This window comes from Elephas maximus, chromosome 1 (genome assembly GCF_024166365.1).
Source record: "Elephas maximus indicus isolate mEleMax1 chromosome 1, mEleMax1 primary haplotype, whole genome shotgun sequence".
NCBI lineage: Eukaryota > Metazoa > Chordata > Mammalia > Proboscidea > Elephantidae > Elephas > Elephas maximus.
Window position 1 is genome coordinate 14,410,707 of NC_064819.1, and position 16,562 is coordinate 14,427,268.

General features: G+C 41.6%; 1 protein-coding gene across 1 annotated transcript in view; it reads right to left on the reverse strand.

Annotated features, from left to right (window-relative positions):
- The window catches only part of HACD2 (3-hydroxyacyl-CoA dehydratase 2), a 106,999-nt gene that overhangs the window by 77,534 nt on the left and 12,903 nt on the right, over nucleotides 1-16,562 (reverse strand). Inside the window, exon 3 of the mRNA XM_049878412.1 lies at nucleotides 7,740-7,758. Coding sequence (XP_049734369.1) covers nucleotides 7,740-7,758 — 19 coding nt within the window. The remainder of the gene's footprint in view (nucleotides 1-7,739; nucleotides 7,759-16,562) is intronic.

A 16,562-nucleotide genomic window follows, 5' to 3' on the forward strand; every position in this document is an offset into this window, starting at 1 on the left:
TTTATTAGTTGTCCTTGGGCTGATGTAAATGCCAAGAGAAATTCTCCTTACTAGCACAAGTGCACCACCTAGTGATAACCACAGGCAAATGTATAGCATAGAAAAGATTGTCTATTAACTCCCAATTCTGCCTTCTGATTTCCACAAATGCACGAGAAGGAAAAGTGTACTACAACTGGACTACTTCAGAGACGTTGCCTAGGCACACGGGACGGCCACGAGTGAGAGCCGACTCTCTGCCAACTAATAGCAACAGGCACATTTAAATAGCTAGCACATTCTCCTGTTATTCGACTGCTCAGATCACTGACTTTCTTCTCTAAAGCAACATTATAGTTAGTTTCACAGTTTCACAGACTGTGTAAAGAACGTCAGAGATCATCTATTATCTAGCCCAACCCACTAGCTTTTCAGACATGAAAACTGAGGCCCAGGGAGGATGCCCACTTTGTAACATAGCTAGTAGTGTTTCTAATGGGATTTGCCTTAGGTTGGCTCCTGACTGACAGGGCAGCAAGCTAATGTTTATCTTTCAGAGATATTTTAAGTATCTCAGTAACAGGTTTCCATTCAAATCAAACCCCTACCTGTTCCTGCCAGGGCGGCAGAGTGTCAAATTCCCTAATCTAGGCTCTCATCGTGCCTTTCTTTGCCTTCTGAACTCCAACTAGACACAAGGTGGCTTCCAGAAACCCTCAGGGATGATGTTTTGTCCAGTAATAACTAACGGAAGAGCCGCTACCACTTACTGAGTGCTTGCTGGGTGCCAGGGGGGTGCATGAGCTCTGGCCAAGTCTTGCGCCCTCCCTGCTCAGGCACTTCTGGGCTCCTGAAGAGCGTGCTCTACTTCTCTCTTCCTTCCTTTCACCTCAGTATCTTCCCACGGAGCAGGGATGGTGCTCCAGGCAGAGAAACACCACGCATAAAGTTGTGGAGGTGTGAAAAAGCTAGGTTTGTTCAGAGGACTGGAGGTGAAACTTTGGTTATCAGGAGCAGAAGATACAGGTGTTTGGAGGGGAGGAGGCCAAATTAGATCAGGAGGCTAAGAGCCTTGAACTAAGAGCGAAGGCAGAGGGAGGCTAAACCAGGCTGGCCTGAAGGGCTTAATTGGCTTGGGAAAGATTATGGTTTGAAGCCTTCCAAACTACTCCTGATACAGAGCTTTGTTGACAAGACACTGGAAAACTACAGTACTTTAATAGGTAACAAAGACAGAATTGCATTGGAGGTAAAGGCTGATTGACAGCCTCCAAACTCCCCACTGCACCCATACTGCTCCTCAGGGGTGAGCCTTGGAAGTTTCTAGGCAGTGGAGACTAGCTAGCCTCAAAGGACTCCTTCCTCCCCATGCCCTCACCCTCACTAAACATGCCCAAGACTGAAAGCAATGTTGGAGTCTGAGTAAGAAAAAGTTTATTTATTCAAGTTCATGACGGAGTCAGGAAAATGGTGTCCCCCAAGGGAGAGATGGCTAAGAATAAAGTGGAAAGAGAGCCAGCAAGGTACCCATGAAGCTGTGCCAGCTCTGGGTAACTAAAAGGGAGCTAGATCTTAGGATCAGAAACTTGTACTTCGGGAATCTGGCTATTTTTATACTGTTTGTATTTTGATAATTACTCCCTTTCTGTTCTTCCCTACTATTTGGTTCAGTTCATTTTTAAAATGTCAGCTAAGTAGAACCAAAGAAAGCAGTTTCTGTTTCTGTGCCCAACCATAAGCCTGAGTACTGGGCACAGGCAAGAAAAAGTAACTCCTTCCAGAGTTCTCTTCTGCTACCATTCGGTGGGTTCTGTGTCTGGCTTTAACCATAAGCCCTGGTCGTTCCTTTACAACACTGCATTGCAAACAACTGCTGAGAGCTTGACCCTCTCAAAGGTAGGTGTTCGTGTGCTGCCAGTTAAGGGAGGGCTTAGGTAGCTCTAATTGGTGGAAAGGAAAACATTTTTGCTAGGAGAAGACGGGGTCTTCCGGTCCTCAGTCTCCCCAGCAGCTGCTCTACTTTCCTCTTGGCACCTCTTTCTAACAAATAACATCAGTTTGGAGCCACACACTCAACCAATATCAAGGTAACGGTGAATTTCTTGAAATTCACTTTTGAAAAATAAGTAAAAGTCATTGGTTTGAGATAAGAGTGCAAGCTGGCACATACAGCAAATGCTTGAAACCACTGAATCCAGCACATCTACGTGGAAGACCTTCTGTCTTTGTTGATGAAATCAAACACACTACTCAACACCATGCCCTCCAGGGTATGACTGATCTCCTATGCAGACATCTGTTCTACAGTTTTCAAATCAAAAGAAGACTTCTCAAATGACAAATGACAGTATAATTTCAGGCACGAAGGTTCACCGAACTCATGAGGTCGTATCTCATGAGGAATGTCTTCAGCTCCAGTCTGTCTGTCTCTAATTTCATTCCAACAAAGGGAAACCCACTCCATTTTCCATATGCCTCTTCCACAATCTAATCTCGAAAACTACTGAGAAAGAAAGGTAGTTCTTTCAACCCAAACTGAACAGAGAGATCACAACTTTTCTCTGTAGTCTAGTGAAAGGCATGTCCCAAGGTGGTTTTTTCCCCTTCTCATCTCTATAAAGTAAAACAATGCATAAAGCACTACAAATCTTAGGTTGAGAGCTCAGTGGAAGCATCTGAGAAATCCTGTCCCTCCTGTATCAATGGAGAACAAAAAGCCTGCTTGGAAACAGTTGGAAGGCATGGGAACTCATCCGAAAAGACAGAAGGCCTACTTCCTCACAGGAACGAGCCCTCATGTGAACTTTAGTTTATTGTTTCTGGAGGTCATTTTTGCCAAGTTGCACTGTCACAATCATGGACAACGAGCAACTCCAACTCATGCTAACAATAAGAGGTCCAGACGTACTCCTGTAATTGTAATTTAAGAAAAATAAAAACACAGAAGAGTTAAATTTGTATAAATCTAAATACTGAACATTACCTTAAGGAACAGAATAAACCTTTTTTTTTTTTTTTTTTTAGAATAAACCTTTTGACATTATATGACATTTAGCTTGCTTTAGCTAATATTAACAGCTACCAAGTTACTGGGTTATTATTCAAGATCACCATGCCCCAGACACTCTGCTAAGTGTTTCTCATGCATTACTCCATTTAACTTTCACAACAACCCTCTGACGTAGGTATTATTATCCCCTCTTTACTGACGAAGAAATGGAGGTACACAAAAGCTGAATTACTTCCTGGAAATCACACAGCTAGTGACTGAGGTCCATACTTTAAATCAACAGCATGTAACTAAAGACATCTCAAGAGTTCTGAAATAAGTTTCGAAAAGACCAAGTTGTGATAGTGAACACTTTCAGAATGCCGCAGGAAAATAAATCATCATTCTAAAAGTAAAAAGTTGTGTAAGTACAAGCATTGCCTTGAGGCTAACGCTAGAAACAGCCTTTTATTAATATTAATTTTTTCAAGAAACTACAAACATCTTGAAACAAGTTCTGGAAATGTTCAGCAGAATTTGGTTAATTACCAAATGTTCACCGAGCTCCCATGAGGCACCTTCCACTGTGTTAGGCACTGGATTACGGAAATCAATAACAAGGAAGAAACAGTTCTTGCTCTCAAAAAATTCAGTGCGGTGGTGGGGGATACAGGTACAAGGACAGACTATAACACAGCATGGAAGTAACAGTGTGAGGTGTAGGATGACACAGAAAAGTGAGGACCGGTGCCTCATCTAGCCAGCAGGTGGTAGGGACACTTACTGGAGGATGAACAGCAGAGCGAGCCTGCGGCAGAAGGTGGGCTGCTCACTCCAGGCAGAGGGTAAAGCTCAGGCACAGATGCAGAGGCAAGAGGTAGGGCAGCAGCATGGCAGAGGTGGGCAGGGTCCAGATCATGCCACGTATCAAACCGCTGAAGGGCTGGTTTTAGGCAGCGAAATAACCTGCTTAGAATTATCTTTTAACTGAATTAAAGGATGGACTGAGAGCCACACGGCCATGGGTCTGACTCCTGGCTCTGGGGTTCACTAGTTCTGGAAATTCTGGCAAAACATAAAACCTTTTAAGCCTTGTCGTCATCAACTGTAAGATGGGGAGTAAATGAGAGAATAAACACAAACCACTGGAACGCAGTAAATGTTCAAGACTATTTGAGGAATATTTAGGAAACAGAACTGACAAAACTTGATGACTGCCTGTCTTTGGGGGCGTGGGTAAGGGAGAGGGTGCACCAATGCTGCGCCCCAGGTCTAAGCTGAGGGACTGAGTGGCTGGTGGTAGCCACAAGAAAGAGACTGCGGGAGGCAGGACAAGTCTGGAAGTCTAGGCCACACTGAGGAGGACCTGTGTGCATCTAGGAGTAGACCCAAGGAGGTCAGTGGACAGTGGGTCTTGAGTCTGGAATGCAGGGGTGGCTTGAAGTTAGAGAACTGGGAGTCATGAGTATCTAAGAGGTCACCCACACCCGAGGAGGGAAGAGCTCACTCACAGAAGGCATGTTCACTCAGAAAAGCAGTGAGCTAGGACAGAACCCTGGAAATACTCAGAATTAAGGGGCAGAGAGGGAAAGAGAAGCCCCCAAAGACAGGAAAGAAATAGCCAAAGGGACAAGAAAAAGTATAATGGAAGCTAAACGGGCAGGATCTCAAGGAAGGAGTCATCAGTAGTGTCCTGTATAGCTGAGAAGTCCAGTTAAGTTCCAAGCATGTTCATGAAATTTTGCAGAAACTGCTGCTGACTTTAGACCAAGGGTCGATTTTTAGCGTGTGTGTAGGTGGGGCGCGAGGGTGGGGGAGGGAACAAAAGCCGGCTGCTGGGTTAAAGGTACAAATAGGGTGAGGAAGTGGAAAGAGTGCAAACTGTTCATAAATCTGGTGAAAGGGATGGAGAGGAATTATGTAGTGGCGAGAGGGGAACGTAGGTCAAAGATGGGCTTAAAAATTACTTTCAAGCTGGAGGACTCTCAGCATTTTGTGGGCTGAGAAAGAAGAGGTAGATACGAGCCAGAAAAGGTAGTTGACAGAGGGTGATGATGCAGAAGAGAGAGAATCATTGATGGAACAAGGGCCTTGAGGAAACAAGGAAGAATTTTATTAAGTAACTACTGTATGTGCCAGGCACCACACTAGGCCCTGGGGACACAAAGATGAACAACGCAGAATGAGTGCTTGGTGAGTTCAGAGTGTGCTGGATAAGCAAACTTGGCAACAAACCATCAGAGTGTGACGGGGCACAAGTTTACAGGTGTGCAATTTACCAGCGAATCTTAGAGGGCAGGGCCCATCTGATGGCAGTGCCTTGAAACCAAGTCTACATCTGTTCACCTCTCTATTCCCACTGCCCAAGACCATGCCTGGCATCCACCTGATAGGCAGTCAATAGCTTTTTTGGTATAAATAAATAAATATACTTGTCAGAAACTTTATTTCCAGGGGTAGAAATTTTGTAAAGAGGTGTGAAAATAAATTCTAAGCCACACAATGGGAATTTTGGTATTAAAAATACAATTAAATATTAATTAAAGTAAAAGCACATGTGCTCAGAAAACATATGCTTTGTATATAAGACAGCTGAAGGCCAAGAGAGTGGAGGAAGAATAGGGATATGGTGTTCAATCACGTGGAGAAGGCCTGAAGTGGTTTCAGAACTCTCTCTGGCCAAATATGCAGTGCAAACAGTTTGCACTCAACTACTAACCGAAAGGTTGGTGGTTCAAACCCAACCACCCAGCAGCATGCAGACAAAAAGGCCTGGCAATCTGCTTCTGAAAGGCCCCAGTCATTGAAAGCCCTACGGAGCAGTTCCACTCTGAAACACATGGGTCACCAGGAGTCAGGACTGACTCCACGCCAACGGGTTTTTTCTTTGGTTTTGTCTGCTAGCTTATGCATAAAGTTCATTTTTCATTTAACCATTTAAGAAGGGATAAAAGGTTTCATTTCAAAGTTGGAGATAAAGGATTAAAAAGGAAATGTGTGCAAGGTTATACATCAACCAAACTCATTCGTCATAAAACGAAAGCAGTCGGGCAGACTCTGGAGTCAGACTGACTTGGCTCCCAACTAGGTTCCACCACGTACGAGCTGCGTGACGGGGCCGGGCCACTTAGCCTTCGCCGTGAAAGCAGATCATGTGAGAGGCGAGTCTCCAGGCCTCTTTCAATTCTATTGTTCAAACATTACACACTCCTCTGAGAATCTAATGAAAGCTACGAATTATACCTCCTCCTCAAAATAAACATAGAAACATGCAGACAAAATTCTGCAAATAATTTCGGGGTGGGGGGAATCCCTGAACACCATCCCTGAATCCCCAGTAAGAAAACCCCAATGGTAGACATTCTTTCAAGTGGGAAAATAGCAGGAATGCACCTCTTTGTAATGAAGATGCTTTGTCTTCCTTAAAATTAATGGAGCCAAGTATCACTGTAATCTCTACCAGACCCATGGCAGACAGTTGGCTGTGTCTCTACCTATGTGTCTCTTCTGGATTGAATTATGTACTCCAAAAATACGTGTTGTAAATCCTAACATGTATGCTCATGGTTATAATCCCATTTGGGAATGGGTTGTCTTTATGTTACTGAGGCGGATACAAAAGAGGTTAAACAAGTGAGCAGAGCAGAGATGGGGTAAGGTTGATGCCAAGCCACATGGGGACCCTCCAAGGAAGCAGAAAACAAGCTGAAGAGACGAGGACTTGTCCCATGAGCCGACAGGGAGAGAAAGCCTTCCCCTAGAGCCGGCGCCCTCAATTCGGACTTCCAGCCTCCTAAACTGTGAGAAAATAAATTTCTATTTGTAAAATCCACCCACTTGTGGTATTTCTATTACAGCAGCACTAGATAACTAAGACAGTGCCCTTCTGAATTTATGTCTCCTCATCTCTGAATTTCCCAGTGCCAAGGGCACTGCCCTTAACATAGCAAGTATCCAGTTAATTTGTGTATTAAACTCATCAGGGCCATAACAGCCTGGATGCACAGTTCTCAGTAGTTCTGAATGAGTATCAAGTTCAAATCTCCCTTCGAGAAACACGCCTGGAGCCCACAGTGGCCACTACGTGCTTGCTCTACAGGGGCTGTTGCTCTTTTGAAATTTGCTTTTCATTTAATTGGACGGGTCTAGATCTGCTTCCGAAAGTCACAGCCGTTGAAAACCCTATAGAGCAGTTTTACTCTGCACACACTGGATCACCATGAGTTGGAATTGACTTGACAGCAACTAACTACAACAGTCTCCCAGACTAGAAGCTTATGTCTCAGTTCCAGGGCAGAACCTGATGACTCTCCCACCAAAGAGAAAAAGGAACCACGCTGTATCTGTTGTAGTAGAAATCGCTTACGTGTGTATAATCCTTGTTACTTACACTTTTCCAATCCCTCTGGCATACATTAAATAGTTACCTGGGAGGCAGGGAATCTATGGCTTACTCCCATTTTAAAGATGAGGAAGAAGAATCTATATGATCACAGAGAGGGGTTTCAACATAACCCAGCACCAGAACCCCCAGTCACGTTTTTACAAATATGCTAGTGTTTCTCCATTACCCCTGTAACAAGAAGTGTTAACACCTACGTAGTATTGATGATTTTAGAAAACAAAAGCCATTCTGATCTGAGCACTTTTATACATGATGATTAAATGGTTTTGTTTTCTCAGTATTGACTAAGAATCAAGCCCATAATCTATGACTGAAAAAAAAGAACAGAATTCACTGTACATAATAGGGGAAAAACTCTATACTTACCTACTGCGCAGTGTAAAATCTAAAGAAAAAAAGAAGGAAGAGAAGCATTAGTAAGGATCGATAACATTATAGTTTTAGTCATAAAGCTAACCTTTCCGAAAGGTTAGAGCAGTATTAAATTTTAAAAACTAACATTCCATTTTAAAAACTGGCTACAGGCTATTTCACAAAATGTAAATTCTTGTTTTTTGTTTGTTTTTTCATTTCAGTTTGTGTGTCTATAGATTTCCTAAGGATTAAATCTCATCGGTTAGTTTATGACTCCAAGGACCTCTTTTTTAAATACATAAACTTGTAAGAGCAATAAGTATACAGCAAAGTCCCACATTCTACAGCACTGTCACTATGGGACTATGGGACAGGGGTGAGAAGAGCCTTTGTTGGCCCTTCTTGCCTGATAGCCCCTTCGATGTAGAAATTCAGTCTTCAAAGCTCCAGCCTGGTTCCCATCCTGTCTTATTCTACGATCTCACTAAGGGGTGTTCCCTGGTCTAATCTCCAAAACTAGATCTCTTTGAGCTCTAGGCCCAGATTCCAAACCACCTTTGGACAGGTCTGTCTAGTTGTACCAGCAGCAGCTCAAACATGGCGTGTCACAACTGGACGCATACCCACCTTTCCTTCCTTTTTGCCTGCTGTGCCTCCTGATCACCAAACTCCCAGTCTCTTGGGGTCTCCCTTTCTCTTCATCCCTAAATCCAACTGGTTTCTAAGTCTAGCCAAAGCTTCCAGCATCTGTCTTCCCCATTTTTATTTCCAGTGCCTTGGGTGAGACTGTCACCTCCTCTCCAGTGGGAGGTCTCAATAGCCAGTCAACTGGCCAATTAGGCTCTTCTAAACCCCCTTCCAACCCACCTTTCACACAGCATTGCTTTAACATTGGTAGTGAAAAAAAAAGGTAATTTGAAGTCGTCTACAAGATCCATTTAATGACCAAAACTTTTCTAGATGATTAAGACCTAACAGGTATTATAGTGCATTTTAGAACTGAACGTTTCTCTAGCAGTCAGTGTTGTTTGGTCCTAACAATAACCCTAGCAAATAGGTAGGGCAGATATTATTTCTACTTGCAGATGAGGAAACCAAGACTCAGAGAAGCTCCACAACTTGCCCAAGATAGTAATGGAGTCAAGATCAAGAACCACTGTTTCTTATATTATTTCATTGTACATTACTTATTACTTTATGTACAGAGGCGAGGACTTGACAAGACAGCTTATCTACAACATGCCTAATAAGAGTCTGTGCTTAAAAACTATTTCACTACTTTTTTTTCGGGGGGGGGGAGCACTTTGGATGAAAAACTAAGCTGTGCAAATTTACCACTAACTGATTAAAGAGAACAAAAGAATCATCATACTGCAAATTTTAGAATCTTCTTCAAAGGAAAACACAGCTAGAATCTCAAATGTGTGAATACTCCAAGATAAGCTGAACCTCTGGCTAAGAAGTTGAGAAAAACAAAAAGGTATATATATTTAGATTAAAACAAGGAATGAAAGACACGAATGATGAGCATTCTTTGAGATAGGGTGACAGATGATGGTACGTGGACAGAAAATCTATTATATCCATATACGCGTCAAGATATCCAGGTTGCTGATCAACCCCAGGACACAGCAGGAAAGGAAATATAGCCTTAAGGACGATCGCGTCTTCTTTGCATGATAAAACGCTAGTTCTCAATCCTATCAGACCCAACACCCCTTTTTTTATTAATGTATTTTATATCGTCTCCTTTACTACCCTGAAACATAGGTGATATAACCTACCTACACAAAATTAAAAAACTAAACATAATGCCCTAACTGATATTTAAAGGAGAAATAAAAAGAAAGTATTTAAAAATATATTTGTTTCAATATATAAATGCTTGGGGACATAATAATATAATGAAGCATTCAAGTACATGTACCAATTTATGATGAATAAGTTTGAATTTAAAAGTAAGAACATCAGAAGCCACTATGGGGACAAGCTCATAAAAGAGCAGACAGAGGTAGAGACCAACATTAGAATAAAAGAGAGCATTAAGACAAGTAATAACTTGTCATAAGAAATGGGGTACTAACCTTAACTGAAGCCAGAGTAATATGGCAAGGTAAATGACAGTCAAAGTAGAGAAAATGAGGGAATAGGAAATTAACACAAATGAGCTAGATCTTACAAGTGTGGTGTCAAAATAAACCCCTAGGTTATGTCATGGCACAGGGTAGGAAGAAAATATCACAGACAACCTATCCTCCTCCCTGAAATCTCACTGAGACATATAATCAGTGTCTAGTATGTACAAAGACCTTGGATATAGAAGATGGGTTCGGCAAAATAAAAAACAAGAAAACTCAGAAATTCAAGAAGCAATAAAGCAGTTGTGTAATAGATAAGGGGTAGTTTTAAGGTAAAACTGAAAAACTACACTAACTGAATATAAAATTTCAACTTCACAACCTACATTTCCTTTATCATTACACACACACACACACACACACGATGAAATATTAGAACAGATTAAAGAAATCCAATGAGACGCCTGCTCTTCATGTGTCTCCACTAATTCAATAAGGCTGAACATAAACCTCAAATCAGCTGTTACGTATTTCCAGTCAGTCTCATTGCTTTTGCAGTAACCACACTGCAAGGCTTTCCAAATAAATATGCAAGTTGGAAATGCTGTAAGATTTTAACAGAACAAAATGTGCACAGTGAATAAATGACTCAATTATTTTGAGATAGGATCTTTACTTCATTAACCTTCCCTCTTCATATCAACTGCAGCAGGCAGACCTGTAAAGATTCCTGTCCTTGATCATTCAATCAAGTACTAATCCAGGCACTGCTGTGTAAGGATTCTGCAGAAGTAATTACAGTCCCAAGTTAACTGATTTTCAGAGTCAGAGATTATATGGATGGGCCTTACCCAAGCAGGGGAGTTTTCTCCCTCTGTTGGCAGAAGGAGGAGTCAGAGAAATTTGAAAAATGAGGAACTGTTGGCTTTGAAGATAGAGGGGCCACATGCAAAGAGTGGTGAGCTGCCTCGAGGAGCTAGGAGCTGACAGCTAGCAAGGAAACAGGGACTTCAGATCTATAACCACAAGGAAATGGATTCTGCCAATGAGTTGCACTTGGAAGAAGATTCTTCCACAGAGCCACCAAATAGGAGCCCAGCCCAGCTGACAACTTGATTTTGGTCTCATGAGACCCCAAGCAGATAAACCAGCCGGGCCCAGTTTCTGACCTACAGAACTCTGAGCTGATCAATTCGTGTTGTTTCAAGCTGCTGGTCCCTGACGGCGCAGTGGTTACGGGCTTGGCTGCTGACCGAAAGATCGGCCGTTTAAATCCACCAGCCGCCCCTTGGAAACCCTATGGGGCAGTTCCACTCTGTCATATAGGGTCACTATGCGTTAGAAATGACTCAATGGCAACTGGTTTAGTTTGGTTTAAGCTGCTAAATTTGTGGTATTTTGTTATGCCAAAACAGTACACCAAACTCCTCCTAACTCAACACGTTTTTTCATTTAACTCCTCATTTAGATTTTTTTCAGTACTAATATGCACTACCAAAACTACCAATTTATATTTGTAGAGGGACTACCCTGGGGGAAAAAAACAAAATTTCTGGGAGGTGCAGAACAAATCTTCATTGAGTGGGACTGTCTCATGATTGCAGGACATCCAGCCAGTAGCATCCCCATTCATTACGACAATCAAAATACCCTTATAATTTTCTACAATGCACTCCAGGGGTGGTGGTGGCACTGCTCTAGACGAGTTCCACTGAGAATCACTTTACTGGAATAAGGACACCTCACTGGAAAAATGAAGAGGGCTTGCCATATTCCAAATCTCTCCTGGGAAATGTGTCATATACTTCTCTCCTGAGCCCTTTCCATTTCTACCTACTTGCAGTAAGTTGCAAAAAAAATTTAGCCTGAATGTTGAAGGTCACTGTGGACAACAGATTGTTTGGAACCATCTTTCCTGACAAAACTTCTACGATTGGCACCAAGAAAGTTATTTTTCTAAGTTAACCAACAAATCTGTTCAGTTTCTAAACTCAAAAGGTTTAAGAAGGAACCCAAGCAGCACTGAAGACTTCAGCTGTAGTTCATGGGTTTAACATGAGGTGGTTATATATAGTGATCTCCAATCTCTGTCTTTCAGTTCAAAATTCCAAATTCTTGGGAGAAAAAGAAACCTGATTGGCCCAGTTTGGGTCAGGTGTGCACTCCCTTGGGTCAACCAACTATGGCCTGAGAGGCATAGTCAAAAAGAAGAGATGTAGCTGCTATGGGTCCAGTCTTGAGAACCAGGAAAACATCAAGAGAGGATAAAATCACCTCAGCTGCATGATCCCACAAGACATGTCTACTATCCTCATTTCTATTGTGTGGAGGTCCATAACTAAACTGAGTTATGTTTACCAGTATTTGGTTAGTTTTGGAAATGATCGTACTACATGTATATAGATTCCGTCTTTGTTAAAACCTGCCTACATGATATGCAGTCACAAAGGACAGACACCAAAATGTTCAGAGTGGTTATTTTTAGGTAGTGAGCTTATGTTAGATATGCACTTTATTCTTTATGCTTATCTTCCCCCCCGCCCCCGCTTTCTCGACAATGAATACAACTTAGTATTGGAGGGGAATGCCTTCCCCCTCTCGTTTCTATGAAGAGGAATTTCTCCCAAACATTTCTGGTTTCTCTCCACTCTTGAATCATTTTATCTCAGGGAAGGTAGAATGACTCATCTGAGCGGCAAATTTGGGAAGAAAAAATGGAGCATGTTCTACAAGGAACCGCTAGTTCTCCTGGTTTCCTGCATGTCACCCTGGCCACCGCTACCTGGCCAGGGTGCATGGGTTGGTTTGATTCTGGAGTTCAGTTAGCAAATCCACTTGGCTCCAGCACTAAAGCATGTCCTCCAATTTACATTTTATCAGTAATGAAGGTGAATTTTAGAATCCATATATGCAACTCTCTTATTTCTCAAATGCTGGAAGCATATGCAAGAATCAAAGGGCTATTTATTGGGCCCCTTTGGAGACTCCAAACATGTCTTCAAGGCCATTTTACATCCATTTGTAAAAGAGAAAATAGGTAAAATTTCCTTAATCCCATTAATTTCTCTCCTTGTCACTTAATTTCACCTTTCTTGTTATATTTAGCCTTGTGACTTATTAATTCACTATCTGCTTAATTTCCATATCCTAATTGTGAAATGTTAAGTTTCACTGAATTTAAGACTGGGAAAAAAGTTAAGATCATCTAATCCAGAATATTCATGCAGATCACAGAGCTAATGACAAAACCAAGTCTTAAACCAAAATTTCTTTTGAAAAAAATTTTTAAATATTTTATTGTGTTTTAGGTGAAAGTTTACACAGCAAAAGGCTCCCCCCTAATCTTCCCATGAATTGTTCCGTGCCACTGGCCATGATCTTCACAATGTGTCAGCACTCTCATCACTTTCCATTCTGTTTGTTCTGTTTCCCTCCCCCCCTCACCCGCCTTGCCTCTGGATAAATGTTGACTTTTTGGTCTCAAATAGTTGTTAAGGCAGCACATTATCATGGGTGATACTGTTTATTTTATAAGTCAACCTGTTATTTGGCTGGAGGGTAACCTGCAGAAATAGCTTCAATTCCAAGTTCAAAGGGTATCTTAGGGTGACAGTCTTAGGGGTTCCTCTAGTCTCCATCAGTCTAGTAGGTCTGGCCTTTTTTAGGAATCTGAGTTTTGTTCTGTATTTTTCTCCCATTCTATCTAAGACCTTCTATTGTGTGCCTGGTCAGACCAGTTGGTAGTAGTAGCCAGGCACCATCTAGCTCTTCTGGTCTCACATTAGAAGAGGTCATAGTTTGTGTGGGCTATTAGTTGCCTGGATTAGTTTCTTCGGGTCCTTGATTTCCTTCATTTTCTTTAGCTCCATACGAACAGAGACCAATAGTTGTATCTTGGATGGCCACTTGCAAGCTCTGAAGATCCCAGATGCTACTCACCAAACTAGGATGTAGAATATTACCTTTGTGAACTGTTATGTCAATTCACTATGTTGTCCCCCAAGACTACGGTCCCAAGCCTTTTGATCCAATAAACTAATCCTGCAAGTTGTCCAGGAAGCCTCTGTAACTGTGCCCCCCATGTGATTTGTTAGATATGTGGATATATATGCAGCACACAGATACGTGCCTACACAACCTGTACAAGGCAAGCTCATGGCAGCTCTACAGGTACATCCACACTCCCTGAAGGACCAAATTGCTGGGCTGAGGGCTATGTGGACCATGGTCTCGGGGAACATCTAACTCAACTGGCATAAGAGAGTTTATAAAGAATATGTTCTACATTCTACTTTGGTGAGTAGCGCTTGGGTTTTTAAAAGCCTGTGAGCGGCCACCTAAGATACTCCACCGGTCTCACCCATTTGGGAGCAAGGAAGAATGAAGAAAACTAAAGACACGAGGCAAAGATTAGTCCAAAGGACTAATGGACCACATCTACCGCAGCCTCCACCAGACTGAGTCCAATAAAACTAGATGGTACCTGGCTACCGCTGCTGACTGCTCTGACAGTGATCACAACAGAGGATCCCAGAGAGAGCTGGAGAAAAATGTAGAACAAAACTCTAACTCAGAAAGAAAGTTCAGATTTGCTGGTCTAACTATCTGAAGTACCATAAAAAATAAATAAATGTGCCTACAGATACACCTATACATGCACGTGCATTCACTCACCTGTGCCTTCCTATACGCATACATCCATCCACATCTACCTACATAGCCACACACATATTTTTTGGTTGTTTGTACTGTCGCTGCAGAATTGTATATATTATAGCATTTATGGAAACTGTCCCTTTTTGGTGTCCTTCTTAGCATACTTATGTACCTCGGCCAAGTTGTGCTGGCTTCAGCTGTATCTGGAACTGCCTTCCCCATCACCAAAAATAACAAGTGTCTACTACCTAGAAAGTGATTCTCCCTCCCTCTCTTTCAACCCTGCTAAACGTCAAAGAACTTCGTTTTCTGTGTGTACATCTATTCTTGAGTTTTTATAACAGTGGGACTATATAATACTTGTCTGTTTGTCCAGTGTTCGTTTATATATAACACGACACCTCCTACGTACAACTCTATTGTTATTTCTAGAACAGTATTTCTGCCATCTTTTCTATGTATTTTGCTTTTCTGATGTTCAGATAATCATTCATTCATCAACTAACTCCACCAACATATTTTTCCCGTGTTCCTTCTACATTACAAATTGTGAACTCTGAAAGTTTCTCTTTGGCTTCTGCTCTGAAATCGGCTTTATCTTATGCTATGACTGGGCAGTCCTGCTTTTCCTATATGTTTGCTCATGGTAGACTTGTTTGTCCTTTATAGATAACAGATTGTCGGATTTTAGTTTTTTTTTTAACTAGTAACGACTACACCTTTTATTTTGATAAAATTAATCAATCCATTTGCATAAACATTAGAAATGATGCATTTGTGCTACACTCTGTAACTCTACAAGTTTGTTATTGCTCTTGTCTTAGTCTTTTTTAATCTAATAGAATTTCTACAGCAGATCATAAAGTCTGTATTTTATTTTAAATCAAAAGATAATATGAATGGCCAAGAAGCACGTGAAAAGATGCTCAATGTTATTAGTCACTAACCCAGAAAACCACCAAGGAAATGTAAATCAAAACCACAATGAGATACTACTTCACCTCCACTAGGATGGCTATTATCAGAAAGATGAAAAATAACAAGTGTTGGTGAGGATGTGGAGAAACTGGAATGCTCATCCATTGCTGGTGGAATTATAAAATCGTGGTAGCTTGCTGTGCAAAACAGTTTGGTGGTTCCTAAAAAAGTTCAGCATAAAATTACCATATGACCAGAAAGTTCCACTCCTAGGTATACACCCAAAAGAACTGATAGGAGGAACACAGATACTTGTACACCAATATTTATCGCAGCACTACTCACAATAGCCAAAAGGTGGGAACAGCCTAAATGCCCATCAACAGATGAATGGATAAATAAAATTTAATACAGGTATTCCCAGGTTTTCAAGAGTTCCCTTTTCACCACTGTGCTTTTAAGACCTACATTAGTACCTGTTTTTGCTAACTGAAAGAAATCCAAAGAGGATTTTCACTTTTATGAAAAAAGGCAAAAAGCGGAAATAACGTTCAGCGTTTGTTTTGCAGTGAGCCACTGAAGAGGCAGCGTGCACCCCAAGCAGCAAGAGTGGCATTGCCAAGTTCCTTCCCCAGGAACTACACTTAGAAGTCCTGCTTTTATTATATGTTAGGGTTATTTTAGGTGTCATGTGTTATTTGATATGTTATTTGTTGGTCTGAGAATGCTCAAAATTTTTTTCCATATAAATTAATGGTAATTGCTTCTTTGCTTTACCCCATTTCAGCCTGTGAACAGTTTCATAGGAATGCTTTACTTTCGGATAGCGGGGGAGATCTGTACACACAATGGACTATTACTCAGCCGTAAAGAGAAGGAAGTTCTGATGCCTGCTACGACATGGGTGAAACTTGAAAACACCATGCTGAGTGAAATGGATCATGGTTAAAGTGCTTGGCTGCTAACCGAAAGGTCAGTGGTTCAAACCCACCAACTGCTCCTCAGGAGAAAGATGCGGCAGTCTGCCTCTGGAAAGATTTACAGCCTTGGGAACCCTATGGGGCAGTGCTACTCTGTCCTATAGGATCACTATGAGTTGGAATTGACTAAATGGCAGTGGGTTCAGTTTTTTGGTTTATTTGAAATATCTAGAATAGGTAAATATACAAATACCAAAGTTTAT